The sequence below is a fragment of the Condylura cristata genome, unplaced genomic scaffold (genome assembly GCF_000260355.1).
Source record: "Condylura cristata isolate star-nosed mole 26May11 unplaced genomic scaffold, ConCri1.0 scaffold00021, whole genome shotgun sequence".
Taxonomy (NCBI): Eukaryota; Metazoa; Chordata; class Mammalia; order Eulipotyphla; family Talpidae; genus Condylura; species Condylura cristata.
Window position 1 is genome coordinate 23554986 of NW_004567122.1, and position 20033 is coordinate 23575018.

Here is a 20033-nt window from a genome sequence, read left to right on the forward strand (position 1 = left end):
GGATTGTGACTCAGAACCAGGACCTCTGAAGATACAGCTTTCTTAGAGGTATCCCTGGATAACTCAGGATTTCTGTTTCTATGGTTAGAAAACAGGAATGGGCCTGCCATGCCCACCACAGATCCCTAGGTCCTAGCCTGACACTTGGGCACACAGGAGCTATACAAGCACTTTCGTTCAATGCAAACTGTTGGATGTTGGCAAGCAGGCTTAATTCTGGTTTCCCAGTAGGTCACCCCACATTCACTGTTCAGTCATGTTCAGTTTATTGGCCAACCCTTCCTAGGATTGGCCTCAGGCGTCACTTAGCCAGAAATACACCTTGTGCAATCACAGGCCTCATCGACCAATTTCATACCTGCAACAATTCTGCAGTCTTTACTGTTAGTCCTGTGATATGCTGCATCCGAAGATTCACTCGAGCTATAACTGGGTCATCCTCCTCCTCCAACCAGGAGCTGGATAAAAATAAAGGGAAAAAAGGGAGGTTAGGAAAACATGCCTAGATGAGGTTCTGCACTCCCCAGAACCAACACTTAACAGGCAGCACCCGGCGAGTTCTCCAGGTGGAAGAGGTGCTAGCAGGAAGGCCAGGCCAGGCCAAACCATCCCTTGAATAAGGACTGGGAGGCTCTGGAGTTGGGAAGTGAGCAGCCACTCTGCCACTGCCACCACCGCCACACCACCACCATCACCTTTGCTAACCTTTTAGAAACCCTGTAGCTGGCAACTGTAAGAACGCCTGTCTTGGGATCACGAACAGTGGCTCGTGCAAGCTGAAAGGCAAGAAGAACAGACTTATCCTTCTTGGACTGGAGTGTTTTCCTGAAGAGACCAGGACCAGCTCTGCCAGTCCAAGCAGTGGGGGATGTTTGCTGGCACAGCGCCAGCCAAGTCTCCAAGATCCCAGAAGCCAACCTGGGCATGAGTCTGAGGTTGCCACATTCCTGCTCTGCTGTCAGAAGCTGGCTGTTGCCCTGCAGGTGACTGGCCACCCCAGCTCCCACCGAGATCTGTGCTGCTGTGGAATTAGGCCATCACCTGCTTTGTCCAGCCACCCATCTGCCTGGACAGTGCTTTTCTCACCACACCACACATCAGCCCATCTGAGCATAGACTGCACTTGGCTGTTCCCACCACATCCAGACTGAACTTTGCAGGTTCTTCTCAACTTGACAGAGTCCACAACCTTGGGAACCTGAGCAGCCTCCTCTACTAAAAAAACCTACTCAAATATTCTCCTGATGCACCAGCTCACACTGAATTCCCACAGCTGCAAGAAGCCAAGACAGGAGGCACAGTTTTCACTCCCTTAGGAGCCTCCTAAGGGCAGATAAAAATCAGGTAAGGACTCTACAAGCTGAAATAAGTGAACTGCTGCCTAGAGGCCACATGCCCCTCCCCCACCCAGCACACTTCACATATACACACAGCCCCAGCTCCAGACAGACATACTCCCAGGAAGGACCTGCTGCCTAGAACTAGCACCCACTATCCTAACAACTTGCACCAGAAGTACAAAGACCCAGAGAACCCCACTCAACAGCACTCACCTAATTTCAATAGATACTTAGTGAGTACCTACTATGTGCCTGGCATGAGGCTGAGGGCCAAGATATGGCCCCCCGCTCTCATATAATTCAGTTGGTGGGGAAGGCAGAAAATCAGATCACGGGAAGAGCTGGAAGGGTAAGTTTAATGTCTATAGGGTCAAGAGTGGTTTCCTCAAGGAGGGAACCACCTAGCTGGAACCTGAAGGGTTAGCAGGAGTTAGCCAAGTAGGGGGAACACTATAGGAACAGGAAAGCAAAGGTTTTATACAAGGGAAGGACCCTCACAATCTGAATGTAAAAACAATCCATGTGGACACCTCATGGAGCTGACTAAAGAAGGTCCAGTGTGGGAACAAGGAGGCCAGTGAGGAGCCTAAGGGAGAAGTCAGGGCACCGGGTGGCCTGGGCAGGTAATGGCAGAAGGAACAGAGAGATGTGGATAGAACAGAAGTCTGGTGAGGAGGTAAAATTAACCAAACTGGTCACTGCTGATGCAACTTGTTCTCACAAAACAGCCCTGCACCCAGCAAAGAGGCTGCAGGCCCTTCCTGAACTTCCACTCATGCTCCCTCTCTGATGAACTGGAGCTACAGCTAGACCTCCCCCTCACACTGGGGCCTTGTGCTGGCCTGAAGCCCACGCTGAGTCTCTGGGCAGCTGTGCTTTGCTCCTTTGGACAGACAGAGCTATTTTGAAAATAGGCGGGGGACATAAAGGCAGCTGCCAGGCATTCCTCGGACGCCAAGTTAAGCTCATGAGCCCTACTTCAAAGCTAGCATAGCATCTGTCCCTCACGGACTCCGGAAAGGAGAGGTCAGCTTGTGATGGTGAACATGTTTGGCTCTTCACATGGCTTCGGTTCAAAGACAAGTTTTCTTGACACTCTCCACCCGCACTGCCCCTGCCACACACAGGGACATGCCCTCCCACATGAACGCACATGTACAAAGAAATGTTTCAGTGCCTATGTCACAGGGACAAATGAGGAATCTCCCGGGAGACTATTTTCCTCTATTCTGGCAACCAGGAGAACAGTTTTTTTCCCTGGGGGACTACAGAGCCAACCGAGAGAGTGTAAGCAGGTAGGGGTTTTTGTCCCCATTCTCCACACACACCGACTAGAACCTCCTTCAGCCACATTAATGATACCAATAGCTGATCTAATCTCTGCATCACCTACAGAATGAGTCAAGGTCATTTTAGGACTAGGCCCAGGTGCCAGAATAGGAACCTAATTTAGATGTCTCTGCTGGGCCTCCTGGCTATTACAATCCCATTAGGAGTAGAGCAACAGTGTCTCAAGCCAAATCCCCCCTGCTAATCATCAGTGAAAGGGGAAGGGTGAAGACATGGCAGCAAATAGTTAATCCCTCATGAACTAGAATAGAAGAATAACTTTATCACATAAAGAAATGTAATACAAAGCCAACAGCCAACTGCACACTTGTTGTGAAATACCACATCCAAGAATGTCTATTTTAATAATGCTTTAAAAGTTTTGATCAGTTCAATACGACAGTAAAAATAAAGGAACTATAAGTATCAGGAAGGAGAAAAAGTTTCCTTATTTGTAAGTGTAATACTGTCTGGACAACCCCCCAAAATAAGCTAAAAACCAAAAGAGAAATAATCCATAACCAGCTATAACCCTGGCTGTTGATGTGGGTTCTTAGTTCTCTGCCCTCTGGACTCACAGGACCAAAGTGAGTCTATAGTACCTCACTAGCCCGCAGACAGCCTCCATCAAGGCCAGCTGAGTGAGCAACCAAACTGCCCCATGGTACCAGGGATGAGTAACCTAAGAGGGACCTACAGAAGACACTTACTTTGGGTTTTGCAATCTCCTTGATCCTCTCAATTTCCTCATCAGACATGACATCGTAGTACCTGACGATGTGTGGCGTGTCCCACTCATCCTCCTCTTTAAAGGGGGCAATCAGCAGCTGTGGCGTCCTGTTGCCATGGTGGTATCTACAGAAAAGTCTTTTCTGCCTCTGGGGTGTCTGGGAAACAAGAAGCAACAGGCCCTGAGCTGAGTGATTCCTAGCCCATCTCATACCCCATATCCAGCAGCTGCTTCCTCCCACCATGTTACAGAAGTAAACAAAAGCCTCTTGCCTGGACTGGCATGAAATGACACCCCATGTACTGGAGACAAATCACGCAATAGTTCTCTCCCAAGAATATCTCCTACTCACAAGTCCAGTGGTAGAAGGTATGCCTTCATCCCTTTCACAGAGATGTGAGTAGGTCTGTAGACTAGAGCAGGGGAGAAGCCATCCGGGTGGAGAAAGGGGAGCAAAGTATGGGCACAGAAAAGGCCAAGAGTGTGCTTCACGCCTGAGTTTCCTTGAGGAAACACTGGAATTCCAGCAATTTCCAAGGTCAGTGGGACCAATATGAAGCTTTAGCAACTGCCATCTGTTTGCTTCGAAGACGTTCCTGCCCTTGGGGCCTGAGGCACAGCCATCCCGTGGTTTTCTTCACAACAGAGTCAGGCAGAATGGGCATGTTGGGGTGGGAGGGGTGCCCAGTAATAACTGAATGGTCAGAAACTTTATGTGGAGTCTCACAGGAGACAGTTTCCTGATCTACACCTCAGAGCACCTAGACATCACCTTCAACAGATGTTCCAAAAGAGCTGGGGACGATGCTGACAGAACAACATACAGAGGGAAACCTTCTCCCCAAATCTGCCTGTTCAAAGTTGAAGTTGAGGTCTAGAACTGGGCTCCTGACCCAACCATGTGCCTCACCAGTTTGACACCCTCCCCACGACAGAGGCTCTCATAGACGTCCCTCTCAGGCAGGTAGTCCAGTGGCCTCTCATAGATGCCTTCCTGGGTTGCTAGCTCAGCTTCTGTCTGATTTGATAAGTTTTTCTCTCTTTCCTCCTCCAACAACCGTTCAAAGTACCGCAGATTCCCTCCAGCTCGTTCATGGCTCGGGTCTAGCAAAAGCAAAGAACAAGGAGGAAAAGGAAACCACAAACATCTGTTAGGTCATTTAGAGAAATTATCCTGTAAGCATTTTCTCTCCCAGCAGCTCACTTGCATGCTGCATGTTGCCATCCACAGCACCAACACAAGGTTCACTGGGCAGAGCAGAAAAACCAAAAGAGGCTCTCTGCTCTGATCAGAGATAAGAGGAAGCAGCAGAAGGGAGCTGCTTTACCAGTCACCAGGGTGACTCTCCCTACCACAGGGCTCCCTGGAGAGCCCAAGGATATAGATTCTGCCTCTCTTTCCCTCAGTTGGCTGTGTGCAGTTACATCTGACCCCTAGACGAATCCATTACTGGGGACCACATGACACTCCGGCCACCATTTGAAGGCGGGCTGAGATACTGGCTCATAGAGTAGCTAGGTGACTCTGTCACTATTTCATCTAGCGGGTCTCACATGAAGGAGCCAGCAGGCAGGATTACTGTGTCCTTTCTCAGATAAGGAAACAGAGACCCAAAGATGTGAGAGATTTAGGTTAAGATAAATATAAAACAGGAATCCATGTGTCCCCACTCAAGCCACTTACAAATGTGTCAGAATCTACAAAGTTGTCATCCTACATCAGATATGCATATGCTAGCTGATATCTATGACTCAGGACCCGTGAAAAGCAGTACACAAGAGATTTCTGTTTATCTGTGAAATCCTGTATCTCCAATGTATGATATCAGTTAAGGAATGGAGTTGATAGACTTTAAAGACCTAGTGCTCTTTTAGTTCAATAGCACAATGGTTTGGCAAGTTCCACCCATAAGACCTCAGGTGAGGTCACTGTCAGTGAACAACTCCAAAGTACAGCTTACCTCTAGAAATGCTGATGCAGTGAAGGCCTGCAGTTCTCGGCCCTTATTTTAGAAAGAAGTGTGTACGGTCACACAGTTCTGAGTATAACCATCAGCAAATGGGAGAGGGCTAAGACCTAAACTAAAGTGGATAATAAGCTAATTGGCAGGTGAACTGGGCTTTAACACAGTAAGGTGTTAGTCACTAACTAGCGGACAGGAGAATGGACCTTCTGCCAGTTCCTGTCCACGTCATCCTGTTCCCTAGAACCTTACCAAGAGAGAGCAGGCGGCGGGTGAGCTCCAGGGCACGGTAGAAGTCGCCCAACTGGAAGACAGCATAACTCAGGTAGTCTAGCGCCTGGGCCTTACTTGTGGTGGCCTCCTCTCCAGCATCAAGCTGCTTTAGCACCTGCTCCATCCACAACACTGTGTGGTAATAGTCCCCTTCATTGTAGGCCACGCGACCCATCCCAAAGCAATCGTCCACACTCAGCACTGCCTGGTATTTGGTTCCTGCAGCAGGAGAGGGAAACCATCAGGTTCCAAAGAGCCTCTGATGAGAGAGATGGAATTCCCACATCAAAGAGAGCCTGGGCAGTGGAACAGGGGCACCATCCCAGCGGAGTCCCGCCAGGTCTTCAGACCACACACCTAGAGGGCCACAGGTAAGGTGCCGGGCGCAAGCAGGCTGGGTTACAACTAATCTTCTAGTCTTAGACTCTTCTCCCCCCCCCACCCCCCCACCGCATGGGAAGGGGAGCTTGTTTTGGAAGACCCCAGGATGCCTCCAAGAATTAGTGTTCAGGGGCATACAAAGGTCATGTGAACCACATAGGAGATGTTTACTGGGCAGCCAGCAACATGAATCTGAAGGGAAGAAAAATTTGATGACTAAAAAACTGAGGTGGCAGCTTAAGGCAAAAACAGAGATAATCACTTCTAGGAAGGTCTGTGGAAATGGTGGAGAAAGTGGCTGAGGCCCAGAGAGCCTTATCAATAAGGGCAAGCAGTGACTAACTGTAAAGGAACTGTGATAAGACAAAGAGCAGCTGGAGCAGTGTGACAGACACCGAGAGGCCAAGAACCAAAAAAATAAATAAATAACTGCAGTGCCAGTTCTGGCCGTTAGGTGGCAGGAACCTGGTGAAAATCAATTCAGCAGATCCTTTACCCATAGACAGGTCTTCTGCTGAGAAAAGGAAACAATCAGTTACAGAAATTGAAAAGGGCTTTGGATCCTACAGGAGGGGGCTATCTCTAAGAGATGCAAGTCCTCTTAGGGGAAAGAACCCAGAGGCTGACACAGAATGCAGAGGGACAGAGACCCTAGCTAAAGGCACAGAGACCCAAGGCAGCAAGACCAGAGGTCAGTCTTGGGTAAGAAGCAAGCAGAGAGGCCTCCCTGGTGATGCAGGATTTAAAGACTCAGTACTAGCAAAGTATAGCCAGCTGCTGCATGAGTTTCATCCCCGTCCAGGGAGCTGATCCACGTGGCACAACAGACCTCTTATCCACTGCTCCCCTCAGCAGTGTATTTCAGTAGATCTGCCTGTTCTGCTCCCCACTCGTCTCTGGTAATCCTCTCACCCTCACCCTTACCTCTGGCATGTATCCCAGTTCTTGTATGCATAAATAAAAACAAATCTTAGAAAAAAGAAGAAGAAAGCAGTGGGTGGGAGTATAAACCCTGGGGGCAGAGGCCAAGGGAGTCCTCCCTAGATGCTGGAGCTGAGGGTCTGGGCAAACACATGGATGGGGGCAAGGGTTGAGGGGAAGTGACTGTCGGGAGAAGGGGAAGCTGTTACCAGGAAAACTGAGGGGCTCCCCTCCAGAAGTGAGGGTGCACATGAGGGCAGAGAATATGAGCTGGCACTGGTTCCAACTCTGCAGAGACACACCCTGGTCAGGCAAAGCTTACAGCAGTTAGTTACCTGGAAGTTCCCCTTTGGAAATTGTGTCTGGGTCCAGCTTGTATGTGTCCTGAAGTCTCATCAGGGCCTTGGCAGCCCCTGTTTCATCCTCATCCGTGGGAAAGAACTGCCGCTGCATTGAGAGGTTGGCAATAAAACCTTCCAAGGAGTGAGAACAAAGAACAAGTTTACCCTCCATCCAGGGGCAGAATTCCTTCCCGGACTAGAGATACTGATAGAAGGTATTGACTAGTACAACAGCCCTTCCTCTTCCCTTGAAGGCATTTCCCCTTCCACCAGGAAGCCCTCCCTGATGGCTCTAGTGCACGCAAGTCTGTCCTTTCTCACTCCTCACTGTACCGAATGCTTTTATGCTGCTCACTGAGAACTGAATAGAAATTGCTCTTCACGTTGTTTAACGTGGGGGTATGGGAATTTTGACTTCAAAGCATCCAATCAGACCTGGTAGGAACATAAGACAGGAAGGCTAATTTAGAGGGGCACAAGGGAAGACTTACAGACCCACAGAACAGAATGGAAAACCTAGACCCAGGATTTCCGGGCTGGCCAAACTTCCAGCCTGCATCTCAGGTTGAGGATCCCAAGGACAGAGGTGGTCACCCCAGGGAGCCCAAATGGCCTGGAGGCATTAGTATTGTTGCTGTCTCCACTCTCTGGATTAGGGTAGGCAGAAGCATCTGGCCAGGCCAAGCACGGAGTGGTACTGCAGGAACCCAGCACAGTTCCTTGAAAGATCACACTGGACCTCACTGTATTCTCTAGGGAACTCCCTCCATTCAGACCTGCTATTAGCTTCCTAATTGTGGTGTTCAAGATCACAGTCTAGATCTATGAGAATTCCATAGAGACTATAGAAGCATCTCAAGGAGGCTGTTCTAGCATCTCCTGCAATCTCAGCAATCTAGGTAGGGGCCCGGCCCTCCCATGATGATTCAGGGCTTTCAGTTCACCTGTGAGTTAAGTATTGGGGCAAACTCTAAGGTCATGTCTTCCTGGCCTCTTCCACTGAACAGAGTATCCCCAGATACCTACTCATGACCACAGGCTCAAACACCTACTCCTTCTCATGCCTGGGGACCCAGGGACCAAGAAGCTGCAACCCTGTCTTCCTCATGGCTACATGGTCAGGGGCTCTGAATAGCTTAAAATTCAAGGGAAAGAACACATCCCCTAGAAAAAAGCCACAATATCTGTGTGTCCCCGTCATTTCAAGGTCAAGAATACTAAAAGTCAGAGGTGAAAACAACCTATTGCTCTGTGAGCTTGTCCTGTCTCCTTCAAGTCATTACAAGATTTTCCAAAGGAGCCAGATGTCGATGGTGGGGGTGAGGGGTAGAGAACAGGACTGGAGATGAGGCGCTCTTTTGAACAGGCTGAGTCTCCTGCAGTGCAAGCAAAGCAGCTGATTCTGAGCTCCAGGCTGAGGCTGGAGGAGGAGTAGGGCCTGGGAAAAGGCAGTCATGGCTTCTGGAGGCAGTGAGCTCACTGGGCACAGCTCCAGCCTGGCTGAGCTCACCAGTCCCTCCCCAGAGGCCACCCTGCCTCCAGCCAAGCCCAGCCCAGTCTGGCCACAGGGGCTGAAATGTCTCAGCTAGAGAGACAACTAGTCTAAAATTAATCAACAAAGTCCAGGGGGCTGATTGGCTGGGCTGAGAGTCAGGGTCACCCCACCATCTCCAGTAAAGAGGAAAGTATTAGAAAGTACTACCAGAGTGAATGCTTTATAAACGTTCATAATCTGACCTACTAATAGCATTCCTAGGGGTTGATTCTTAATGGGCAGCACAAAGATCTATAACAAGATTACTGTTAATTTGGGGGAATAGTCCAGCGTCCAATGTCTTGACCAGATTTACACCACCTCAGCATGAAAGATTAGTAGGTAGCCATTAAAACCACACTGCATAAGAACATGTGGTAGTCATGAAGAAAAGCCGAAAATTTCAGGAAAACTGTATATGCTAACATACGGTAACAAATCTGTCACCCGCTTATGTTTGATTTGAAAATGATATGAATGGGAATCAATTAGGATGAAGCCCATGTCCCCTGTGTGCCCAGAGCCCACCATTCCACCCACTTAGCTCACTTTTGTTAAATCGTTTATCTAATAACTGATAGATTGCTTTGCCTGGCATATATATATGGTTCCAATAGTTTTAAATTTTTATTCATAAGTGGAAAGACTGGGATTTTGGTAGGGTTTCCTACTAAACTGTTGATTAAAAATTATAATTTTCATATGTGATTATTTGTTCACCACCTTTTTCATAAAAAACATGTATTACTAAAATATAATTAGAAAAAGAGAAAAAGGGGAAGTGAAAAACATTAGGGAAAGGCAAGCACTGATGGTTATTAACATACTAAGATACAGGGACAGCCAATGGCCAGATCCCCACAGAACAGGCAGAGAGCCATGGATTAGCAGGGCCTGTGTCCACTGCTACACACCCACCAACACCCACAATCAAGACAGTGTCAGCCACGTGGCCCCCCAGGTGCAGGCACATCCAACACCTGCAGACCTCCCCTCACCTGCAGCTGAGTTCTGTAGGACAAGGTCCTCCAGGGCCAGCCAGTCTGTGTTCAGCCGCTTCACCAGTTTATAGGCATTCACTGGGTGGGCCAGGTAGCCCTCAGGATCGGCAGCTGACTTACTGGTCAGTTCTTCCATTTTGTTGGCCCAGCTGTGGAATCAGAGGAAAAGGAAGACCAACCTGTAACCCACACCACAGGTAATTTTGTGGTGATTTCACTGTTGAGACTGAGGACTCTTTTTATCAAAAGGCAAAAGAAAAAATATGTGAACTCACTACATACCAGCCCTTTAATCTAGATAAGGAGCTGGGAAGCCTCTTAGTACAAAAAAAAAAAAAAACAGTTAAATACAAGGAAAAGCCATGAGTCCTTAGCGCACATATCTAGCCACTGTGAAAGACTAGCATGAAGCAGACTCATGTTAGCCTCAAATCACCCTCTCATGGACATCTACAATGGGTATCCTGAATGGACTGCTGGGGAGTAGGAGGGACGACTCAGGGTGGGCATGGAAACTTAGGACACTGGAAACCTCTTTATCTTGGAGAGCTTGGCTTCCTCCACAAGGATGTAGTCCTTCAGCGACTGCACCAGGTCCTTCTCTGCATAAATCAGGTCTGTCATGTGCCCTGGAAGGGAGAGAAGAGCCGGTGAGAATTAAGTAAGGTCGTCAGCCCCCTTCCCTGAGGCATCAAACACCAGCACAGAGATGAATCCCCTGTGCCCAGGTCCTATCATGGGGACCAGGAGCTGAGTAGGAATTTACATGGTCCTGTCCCCTCCTTCAGGAAAAGAGAAGCAAAGGCTCCAAGATGCTGAGCTAAGGGCATGGGGATAGCTGAAGGAAGAAACTCCAAATCTTCTCCTATTGCCATCCAGCTGGGGGATGAAAACCCTGGGGACTCTATCACATGGAAATAAGCTCTGAGACTTTAGGTCAGAAGAGAGGAGCAGGTGAATCTACTAGCCACAGAGAATTCTCTACTCAGAACTACTCTTTGGTCCAGTGCAAAGACCAGTAAAAATGTCACACAGCCTAGGAGCAACCTGAACTTCCCAGGAAGGACATGGTTGTGGGGGTGGGGGTGGGGTCAGCTGAGGTAACAGAAGATTCAAGTCAGGGCTTCAGAGGGGGAAATGACAACTCTTCAACTTCTACTCTCCTTAGAACTGGTCAAAACCGTGGATGAAGCCATCTACCTTGAATAAGAGTAAGCCTCAGGCAGTGACACTCCTGGCTCCTGAGCCAAGAATAGCTTGCGTAGACAAAAGTCCTGCTGGCACATACCAATAGAAGTGAAGAATTCCGCCTGCACACAGCCCAGGACACCAAACCAGGCCATCAGCAATGTAGATACCTGAGGTTTCATGGTCACAGAGAGCAGTGGCTGTAGGGCAGTCAGGGTTGGTCACTGGATAAACAGAGGGGAAAAGCGACTTAGGAGAAGTGGCACAAATGTAATGTGCACAGCTACACACATTAAAACAGGGAAATGCTAACCTAGCACACAGAAGCTAAGAAAGATATTCAGAATCACCAGTGTGGAGACCAGGGCGTGGAACAGTTATGTGTATTAAGTTCTATGTCTGCTCTGGGAGGTGACATATTATTGGGAGAGACTAGTGACCACTGGCCAGATGAAAAGGCTGAATTGCACAGGGGACTAGTAGAATCAGCAGTTCTAGAATCAGTCCAAGAGTCTGGCCCACCCCTTTTGTTTTACAGAGTGCTTGTCTGTTTCAGTCTTCCTTTCTGACACATGAGCCAGGGCAGTCTCAGGGTCATCAAGGGTAGGGTCCCAAATCTAAAGCACAGCCCCTATCCACTACAAGGGCCACAGTATTGGCACGACAGTGTCAGAGAACCTGACACAGAATGCTCCAGGTTAACTACTGCCAAAGTGAGTATACTTCAGACGACTGGGCAGACAGAAAAGGAATAAAACTGCCCCCTGCCAGTCCACCACTGGGCAGAGTGAGAACAGGCAGGAGAGTCAGTACTCTGGGCAGACACTGCTCTTCCTGTAGTAAGGTTTCTCCGCAGACACAGCCCTCACTGGCAGGACGCCATTCACAAATATTTACTAAAGACTCACATATACCAGGCCCAGCACTCGGCACTCAGGACACAAAAAGGAATCAGCCACACAGAGCCAAAACCTTGGGCTGGGCTGGGCTGCTCACATGGGTAGGAGGCCAACCGCTGTCTTCTCATCAACCTTGAAATACTAGCACCAGCTCTGAAGACAGCAGGCACGACCTGAGGCAAGCCCCACTGGCAGAGGTACCCAGCAGCAGCTCAGACAGGCGCTGCCCCCCCGGCCACTCAGCACAAGCATGCTTGAGGACCGGCACCCACAGAGCCCCAGCGCTGCCAGTCCCTCCTCTTCCTACTCTACTTCAGTCAAGCCCTATTGGAAATTTACTGAGAGGAAATTAAGAAAATACAAATACCACCCCCAACACACACACACATGCACACTAATCGTAAGCTTTATCAGACAGAATTCTAAGTCTGAGCTGACAAATGCCAGATCACCAGTGTTTTACCTGCCATGGTTCACGAAACACAGTCACTTGTACCATTCTCACCTCACCTTTCAGAAGAAACTCCAATCCACTGTGGTTCCAGTTAGGCTCAGAAAAGCCCAACTGCAACCCCTTCCTGTATCCTCTATCAGGAAAAGGTGGTATTAAATGACAGTTCCATTTGTTCATGCCCCAGCCAATTGCCTGGCAGAGCCCTTCAGCAAGCCCATCCTGTGTATAGAGACACACAGAATGAGATCTTTCAAACCAGAATCAGCTGGAGGGAAGGGAGTATGGGGTTAAGGAACCCATTAGAGATTAGGTCAGCAGAGGAAAAGCAAGTCACTGAGGTGAGTGGGCCCGCAGTAGCACTGAGGTGGAGGCCAGGTCCTCTCTGTTCCAGATGCAGGGTGCTCCTAGGTCGTACCACACTACCTCTCCAGCCCCGGATTTCAGAAGGCCTGGAACCTTGCTTCTAGAAGCTTGACTAGCCCAGGAGGGCCCCTTCTGTATGTGCATACAGGAAGGGACAGTAAAAACGCAGGGCCAGAAGGCTGTATCTGTGGACACTGCTGGAGCCATTATCTATCTGCCCCTCAGGATGGGGTGGTCGGGAGACCAGACAAGGCATGGTCAGAAATAGAGGCCCCAAAGCTTCTCCTTGCTATGTAACCAGTTGCAGTGGCACACCTCCTCAGAGATCAGATGTCAGGGGAAGGAGAAGCCACTCTCCTCCTTTCAAATCGCCCTAGTGATATGGTTCATGGTTGGTGCCTTACAACACTCAGGAAAAAGCAACCAGTTTCCTTCACTACATGAAAACCAGCTATCATTTCTCTGGAATGTCTTAGTTGTCTTAGACTGAGCCTATTCATTAATCTGAGCCTGGAGTCCCAAAAATTTACAGGTGGGGTTCTGGGAGAAGGCTTGCCAAGAGTCTGCAAAATACTCCTGTAGCAGTCCTCTGCTAGGCACCAGAGCAGCCATCCAACAACCTCAATCAACAATGCTACCTCAGGCAGGGGAGCCTCAGAGTCCCACCCCATTTCCTGATCCAAGGCTTTGTACAAAAAGTCATCTAATCACCATCAGGTTGGAAGGAGGCAGCATCCAAGAAAGACTGTGACCCACAATGTGGGAAGACCTACTACCCACACCTACCCTATCTCATCCTATCTCATACCTCTACTCATATGCTTAGAAAACAGGACATAAGAGTGTATGTACCCCTACAAAGTGTACAGTGATGCCAAAAGCCCTCCCAGGAATCTCAGAAATCCAAGCTGAACAGGCCTAGAAATGGGTGGGGTCAAACCTCCTTTTCTAACAAAGGAACATCAAGCCCCTTTGTTTTATCTGAGCTGCATTCCAAAGTTTACAACAATGTCTGGCCCATTACCAGGCACCCAACAAAAAATACTTCATCAAACACTTGCTCAAGTTAGGACACTACAAGAGAAGATTCTATGTTTCTTTCATACAATGGATTGCTATGCATTATGTAAGAGTGACACTGTATGTATGTTAGCAGGGAGAGAAGATCAAAGTGTAATGTTCAATGAAAAAGCAGGACCTCAAGCAAAGTTCTCTATGATTTTTTCTTTGCAAGGAGAAATTTATATCTATAATACGTATGTATATACGTAAGAACAGAGCTATATCATGGCAATTTTTTTCTCTTCATGTTTATTTGTATGTCCTACTTTTTCTACATGGAATGCTACAGGAAAAATTTTAAATAGCTTATAATACACTTAAAATGAAAAGAAACAAACGCAGTAGGCCCCTCTCCAAAGACAGCCCTCGTTTGGACCCTGGGGGCAGGTCCTCCAAAGCCTGCCAAACCCCCATGACTGTGATTCACCCACTGGGTGAGCACCACTGTTTTTAAGCACAGGGCAAGTCCAAGACATACAGTCGGAGGCCCCAACAAGCCTGCTCTTTGGAAAGGACATTTACAACCTGGCCAAATGGCCATGAAAAGATGTTTCCAGCTGCAAACCAACAGGGCCTAAGTTTCTCCCCTATTTCATCAGGCAAGCACGGCTGCCAAGTTCACAGCTGCAACCCAAATGCAACAGCTTGAGTTTTAACAATGTATTTAACAGCCTAGAGACAGAACATGGATTTACTAAGAACAAACAGGTCCTGCTTGGCATGGAATAAGAGACCAAGTGTCTTGTGTGAAGGGGCAAACCCTGCCTGAACAGGGAGCCCCCAGCAGTGACTCTGCTTCCCCTTGGTGTGGCCAACGCTGGGAGGGCATCCAAGGGGATCTGTGTGCTCAACTGACTAGAGCAGTGCAGAGTTCTGGGGGGCCTTGCCACTGTAGTACAGGAATGTCCATTTGGGTCCACAGCTGCCTCCATGGGTACCCCAGGGATAGGAAGCGCCGTACTCTTCTTACTGGAGGTCATCTCAGTCCTCAACCTGATCTAAACCACCCTAATTCTCTCCTAAACTGATCTGCCATGTCATGTGATCTCCCTTCCACCGTTGTTCCGCAGAGTGGAGAACAGGGCTTACTGAAGCTCCTCCTTGCTCTCTTCCTCAGAACTCTCCAAGGGCTCTCCACTGTCCTCAGGATACAGTTCAAACTCCTTAAGCTCTAAGAGCCTCTTTGACTCACTGAGACCTGGCCTTATCACCCTCTCCAGTACCAATTCATGACTCCAGCTCTCCTATCTTCAACTGCTACCTCACATGAAAAATATGCTCCTTCACTGAGAACATGATGCAGCCTAGATCTTCACCTGTCTATCCTAATGCCTTCTCTGTCCTTTGCACATGAACACACTGATTTATACTTCCCACTTGAGTACCATCACAACCAGTCTCCTGCTTCAAGATGTAAGCAATAAAGCAGCAAAGATGGGCAGAAGCCAGTGTGGTTTTCTGTCATGGTCTTGGCAGACACTGGGCCTTCTAGATGACATGAACTCATAGAGGGAGAACTGTATGATGCACAGCAGACCTCTCCTGTCTGCCCACTGCATTTCCACAAATCTGCTTTTTCTGTTCTCTGTCTCTGGTGAATTCTTTCATCCCAGCACCTCCAGCCTACATCCTGACTTCCCTGTAACAGTGACTTCTTCGCAAGTCTTTCTGCATCATGTGCCTTCTCCGGTCTTCTTCCCCCTCCATCTCTGCTTCTCCCTTCTCCTCTCTAGTTCTCCTACCCAACACTACCCTTTATTAGGGTGAGGCAGGAAACCTGGAACCTCCCCACTCCCTGGATATCACACTGTTATATTATCTTCATAAAAGGAAAAAAAAGGGGGGGGGGTTAACTACAAGAGGAAAACATCCACACATCACAGGTAGGTGCCCTGGACATATCATGTACATATCATGTCAGACTTTCTCAGCCTCCCTGTCTCCAGGGCACTGAGTTGCTCATTCTGCCTCAGATCCAACAGAGGAGGAAACTATGTAGGTCCCAAATCTCTGGCTCCTCCCTCTACTTCTAGATTCCAGTGAGGTGCCACACTGGCCTCCCAAGTGGCTGTGGAAGGTGTCTGGTAGTGCAACCAAGAGGCAGGAACAAGAGGATTTAGTTCCTCAAGAGGCAATTCTGACTTCTGGAGAGCAGATGGTAAGACAGAGTGAGTAGTTAAGCTCCCTCTTAGGCCTCCCGACTGGGAACCTGTTCTGTGGCATGGAACTTCTGTAGCGCTTGCCCAGAAGTGTCCTGTATGGCTGAACAACTAGTACATCTGTGTGCGGACTGACTGGCATGTTAAAACACGACTCGTATGTGCTTCCTATCCTCTGCCTTACTTTTCTTTTCCTTCATCCTTGCTGCCCTGTGGTGTCCCTTCCAATAAAGCATTACTCATTTAAGCTCTGCCTCGGGCTCTGTTTTCTGGGAACCACCATTGATGTTTCCAAAAACCTTTCATTTCTACCACCTAATCCTCACCAAAACCTTGTAAGCTACATAATCATCTCCATTTCATATATAGATATAAAAGATAATTGAGGCTTACTACACCTAACTTGCCACAGCAGATCAATGGCAAGACCAAGCCTCAACCAAAATATACTTTCCAATCGATGTGGCTGCCATTCACTTCTACAGTAACAGCTGTAGTACAAGTAGGTGGCCATCCTGAGACAAAGACTCACAAAACAGCCTGATGGACATCACTGGCTATATGCCACCAGAGGGAGGACAGCAACATGGGACCAGAAGTCAGGATCATGCAGGTGACAGCCACGCCAGCCTCAGATAGCACAGCAGTGGCCCTCACAGGTGTGCGACCAGCTCAGTCCAGGGCAAGGCAGAACAGTCTAGTGGGTAGGCGCCTGCCATGGGATGAGACAGCCCCAGAGTGACATCTCAGCTCTGCTACCACTTCCTAGCTTTGGGACCTTTCAACAAGTTGCAGGTTTTCTAAGTCTTGACTTATCCACCTAAATAATGGTGGGGGAAAAAAGTGAAAATAAATAAATAAATAATGGTGATAGTGAGATGATGAAAATCAGTAAGCAGCCCTGTGCCGGGTACAACTTATAAACCATAAACCCTGAGGGTACTGAAGGAGCAGCAGTGTACCTAGAGGGGCCGGCGTCCCAATTGATCCCTGGGGAGGAGACACTCTAAGGGACAGTGAAGATGAAAACAAAGCAAATACTTGGAAATCTCCAGGTCCCAGAGTGCTGGAATAAATGAGACATTAACTTAGGATAGACTGCAGTCTTTTTTTTTTTTAAGTCTTTATTTATTTTTTTTTTGTAGTAGATTTGGGGTATAGGCCAGAGGTATGGGGGTTAAAAGGATTCGTCATATACAGAATGGGGATTTGCTGGAATACACTGCTGAGGGGAGCAGCAGGCAGGTCAGGAGAGGTCTGCTGCACCGTATGTGGGTCACCTCCCTGTCTGGGGATGTAACTCACGCCACAGCAGTGACAGTGCTGAAACTTAACCCCTAGGCCACCAACGAAGCCTGAGACTGGTGTCTTGTATGACAGCAAACTGACCTGATCATCACTTGCTCTTAAGCTCACCAAGGAAAATTCTTTGGCCAAAAGGCATGAGCTGGACCAGTACTCTAGGATCTCATGTATATCTGTGTCTCTGACCTGTTTATTCAGAGTGTTGATATATGCCATGAGTCAGAATCACAACTACACCTTTACCTCCCAAGAGTGCTAGGTACAGTGCTGTTATACTCTCGCAAGCACTTCCTAAAAGGTCTAGAGCAGATGCTGGTCTGTGAGTAGGCTCAGACAGATCCCATCTGAGCTAGAATATTCATTCACAAGTACTATTATCTTCTGTTCTGCAATGACCACTAAACAAAAATTCTCTTCTAAGGCTCCAAAAAGTCTAATCCAGACTTTTCATTCTCCTCTGCTCCTGAGAATAAAAACTACCCCTCACTCCACATACCCAGCACAAATCCAAAGACCACCAGCCCTCACCCTGGGGTAATGCAAAAAATCAAAAATGCCTACATAAGCAACTTTTCCGAAGTTCAGTTCAACTCCAGCATTCTGTCTGGGCTTGCACGTGCCTGCATCACAGAATTTCCTGCCAACCTCCATCTGCATAAAATTAAACTCTTGACAGATCCCAGGAGTCAAGGACACACCCGCCAGCCTAATACACACTATCAGCCAGCGTGGCCACAAGTCGGCCAAGGTCTCGCATGCAATCTCAGACCCTCCCAGGGATGTGGGAGGGCAGTCAAAAGGTTTTCTTGGGAAATGAGTAGACCCCCATGTTCCCTTGTTCATTCCTCAGGGCTGCACCCACACAGTCTCTCCTGATGAGCATTCACACTCTCAGTGCTTCCCCTGGTACATGGCCAGCTGCCAGCATGAAACAGCAATCTCAGAGAGCTGTGCTACCCACAAGGACAGTGCGGCTGCCACCTTCTCCTCCCTCCTCCCTCATTCCAGCCCCCAGCATACTCTAAGCAGAAATCAGGCACGCTGGAGATACTCAAGGAGTGAAAAGAGATCAGCTATTGCCAGGCTAAACCAGTGGCAAAGTGAGCAGTCTCCTGGGCACCCCACTCCAGAGTATGAAACATAGTTGATGAGCCCATCACAAGCTATGGATGGTGTCACATCATCACATTGGTCTGCTGAGCTCTAAGAAAACTAGAGTGGTGCTGGATGACAACATCTTGGGATAAGGCCCCCAGCCAACTCACTCCATCCTTGCTACGTGGCTTCCCTGGCTGAGCCACAGAGTGGACACACTTGACCATCTGAAAACACAGCTCTTGAAGGATTCAAAGCCAAGACAGCTCAGAAATGAGGAAAAATGAACAGAACTGAGTGCTGAGGCCAACTAACAGTGAGAGGCTATATCCTGGACATTTCAGCTTGAACACAAGCCAAAGGAGATTTTGGTTCATTTAATAGAGAACTAAACCATGGAACCTGCTTTCCCAGATGTGACCTGAACGGAGAAGCAGCAGAAACTTGCAAACACATTCCATAAATTCTTAGGTGGACAGTGCATCCTCTGCAAACCCTGGGCCTTTTGAGAATGTTCTACTCTACAAAGTGATGTCCCCCAAGCCTTGTTCTCAGATCCAGGCCCTCCTGTAAATGGGTAAGGTTGCGAGGCGTAGGAGAATCTACATCAAGAAGCACATGTCTGAGGTGTCACTCTACAAGACAGTAGTCTCAGTCTCACTAACATTCTCCAACACCACCTTAAAGGTGTCAGATGAAAACACAAACAAGGGCCCACCTATGCTGTCCTGAAGCAGGAAGTGCTCTGATCCTCATTCCCACTGCAGAGGGTCACTGGGCACCCTCCACACACAAGGAACAATACCAGGCATTGCCCTCTCACTGGAACCTCTGGTGGGCAGAGTCCATAGGCAGTTATCCCCTAAAATGTCTCTTCTCCCATCACCTGCCCCCAGGGTCCAGGTCTGCTCCCATTTACACAGACTTCACCTGGGCCAGTTACCATTACTTCAGACCCAGCAGCCTACAGGTCACCTCCTCCTGGAAGCCCTCTAGCCTGGAGCATTCTGTCCTCAACCACACCCATCCTCCCTCCCAGCACAGCACTCACCGCACTGTTCTGAACCTGGACTTTCTCTGATCTTCCACTCTGTCAGCCCCAGCCTCTAGGGGCTCCTCAATTTCTGACACACAGAAGAGACTGTTCCTCTAATCAGCTGACCAATTAGCACAGAACTCGGGGGCTGCAGAGGGAAAGGATCACAACTACAGAAAGGATGTCAGTTGGGAAAAGAAACTTTCTTATTCAACAACCCCTCTTCATGGGCACCACGCTGGACCCTGCCAGGCCAAGGCCAAAGGCTCCTAGTCCCTCAGAAAGACGAAAGTGCCGCCTTTCTGGGCAGGGCCTGGCCAGACCCCGTTACCCTCCCGCAGCCTCCGCCTCTGACCTCGGGCCCCGGGGGTCAGGCCGCTAGTTCTCTGGGAGCCTGACACGACCTGGCAGCCAATTTCCCCGCCCGGCGCGGCCGCCAAGGGAACCAGGAGGAAGGGCGCCGCTGCCCTCGTCACCCACCCCGAGCTCGGGCAGGGGACGCCACCGCGGGGCAGTAGCCCAGACGGGGGTAGAACCCGGGCGGCGGGCGCGGGGTGGGGACCAGGTCGACGGCGCGACCCCCGCGCGCCAATTCCCGAGCCCCGCGCGGACGACAAGCAACGCCCCGCGACCCCAGCCCGCACTCGGGTCCCGGGGC

General features: G+C 49.1%; 1 protein-coding gene across 3 annotated transcripts in view; it reads right to left on the reverse strand.

The window, feature by feature from the left end:
- LOC101622273 (prolyl 4-hydroxylase subunit alpha-2) overlaps nt 1-19537 on the reverse strand; it is a 28150-nt gene extending 8613 nt beyond the window's left edge. For all 3 annotated transcript variants that reach the window (XM_004686697.2, XM_004686698.2, XM_012727998.1), the window contains exons 1-10: nt 19391-19537; nt 11103-11226; nt 10347-10443; nt 9812-9963; nt 7274-7411; nt 5616-5855; nt 4310-4503; nt 3380-3556; nt 706-776; nt 359-458 (exon numbers count right to left, since the gene is read on the reverse strand). In XM_004686697.2, the coding sequence (XP_004686754.1) occupies nt 359-458; nt 706-776; nt 3380-3556; nt 4310-4503; nt 5616-5855; nt 7274-7411; nt 9812-9963; nt 10347-10443; nt 11103-11184 (1251 nt within the window). In that variant the 5' untranslated portion in view covers nt 11185-11226; nt 19391-19537. The remainder of the gene's footprint in view (nt 1-358; nt 459-705; nt 777-3379; nt 3557-4309; nt 4504-5615; nt 5856-7273; nt 7412-9811; nt 9964-10346; nt 10444-11102; nt 11227-19390) is intronic.
- Between the last annotated feature and the right edge of the window lie 496 nt (nt 19538-20033).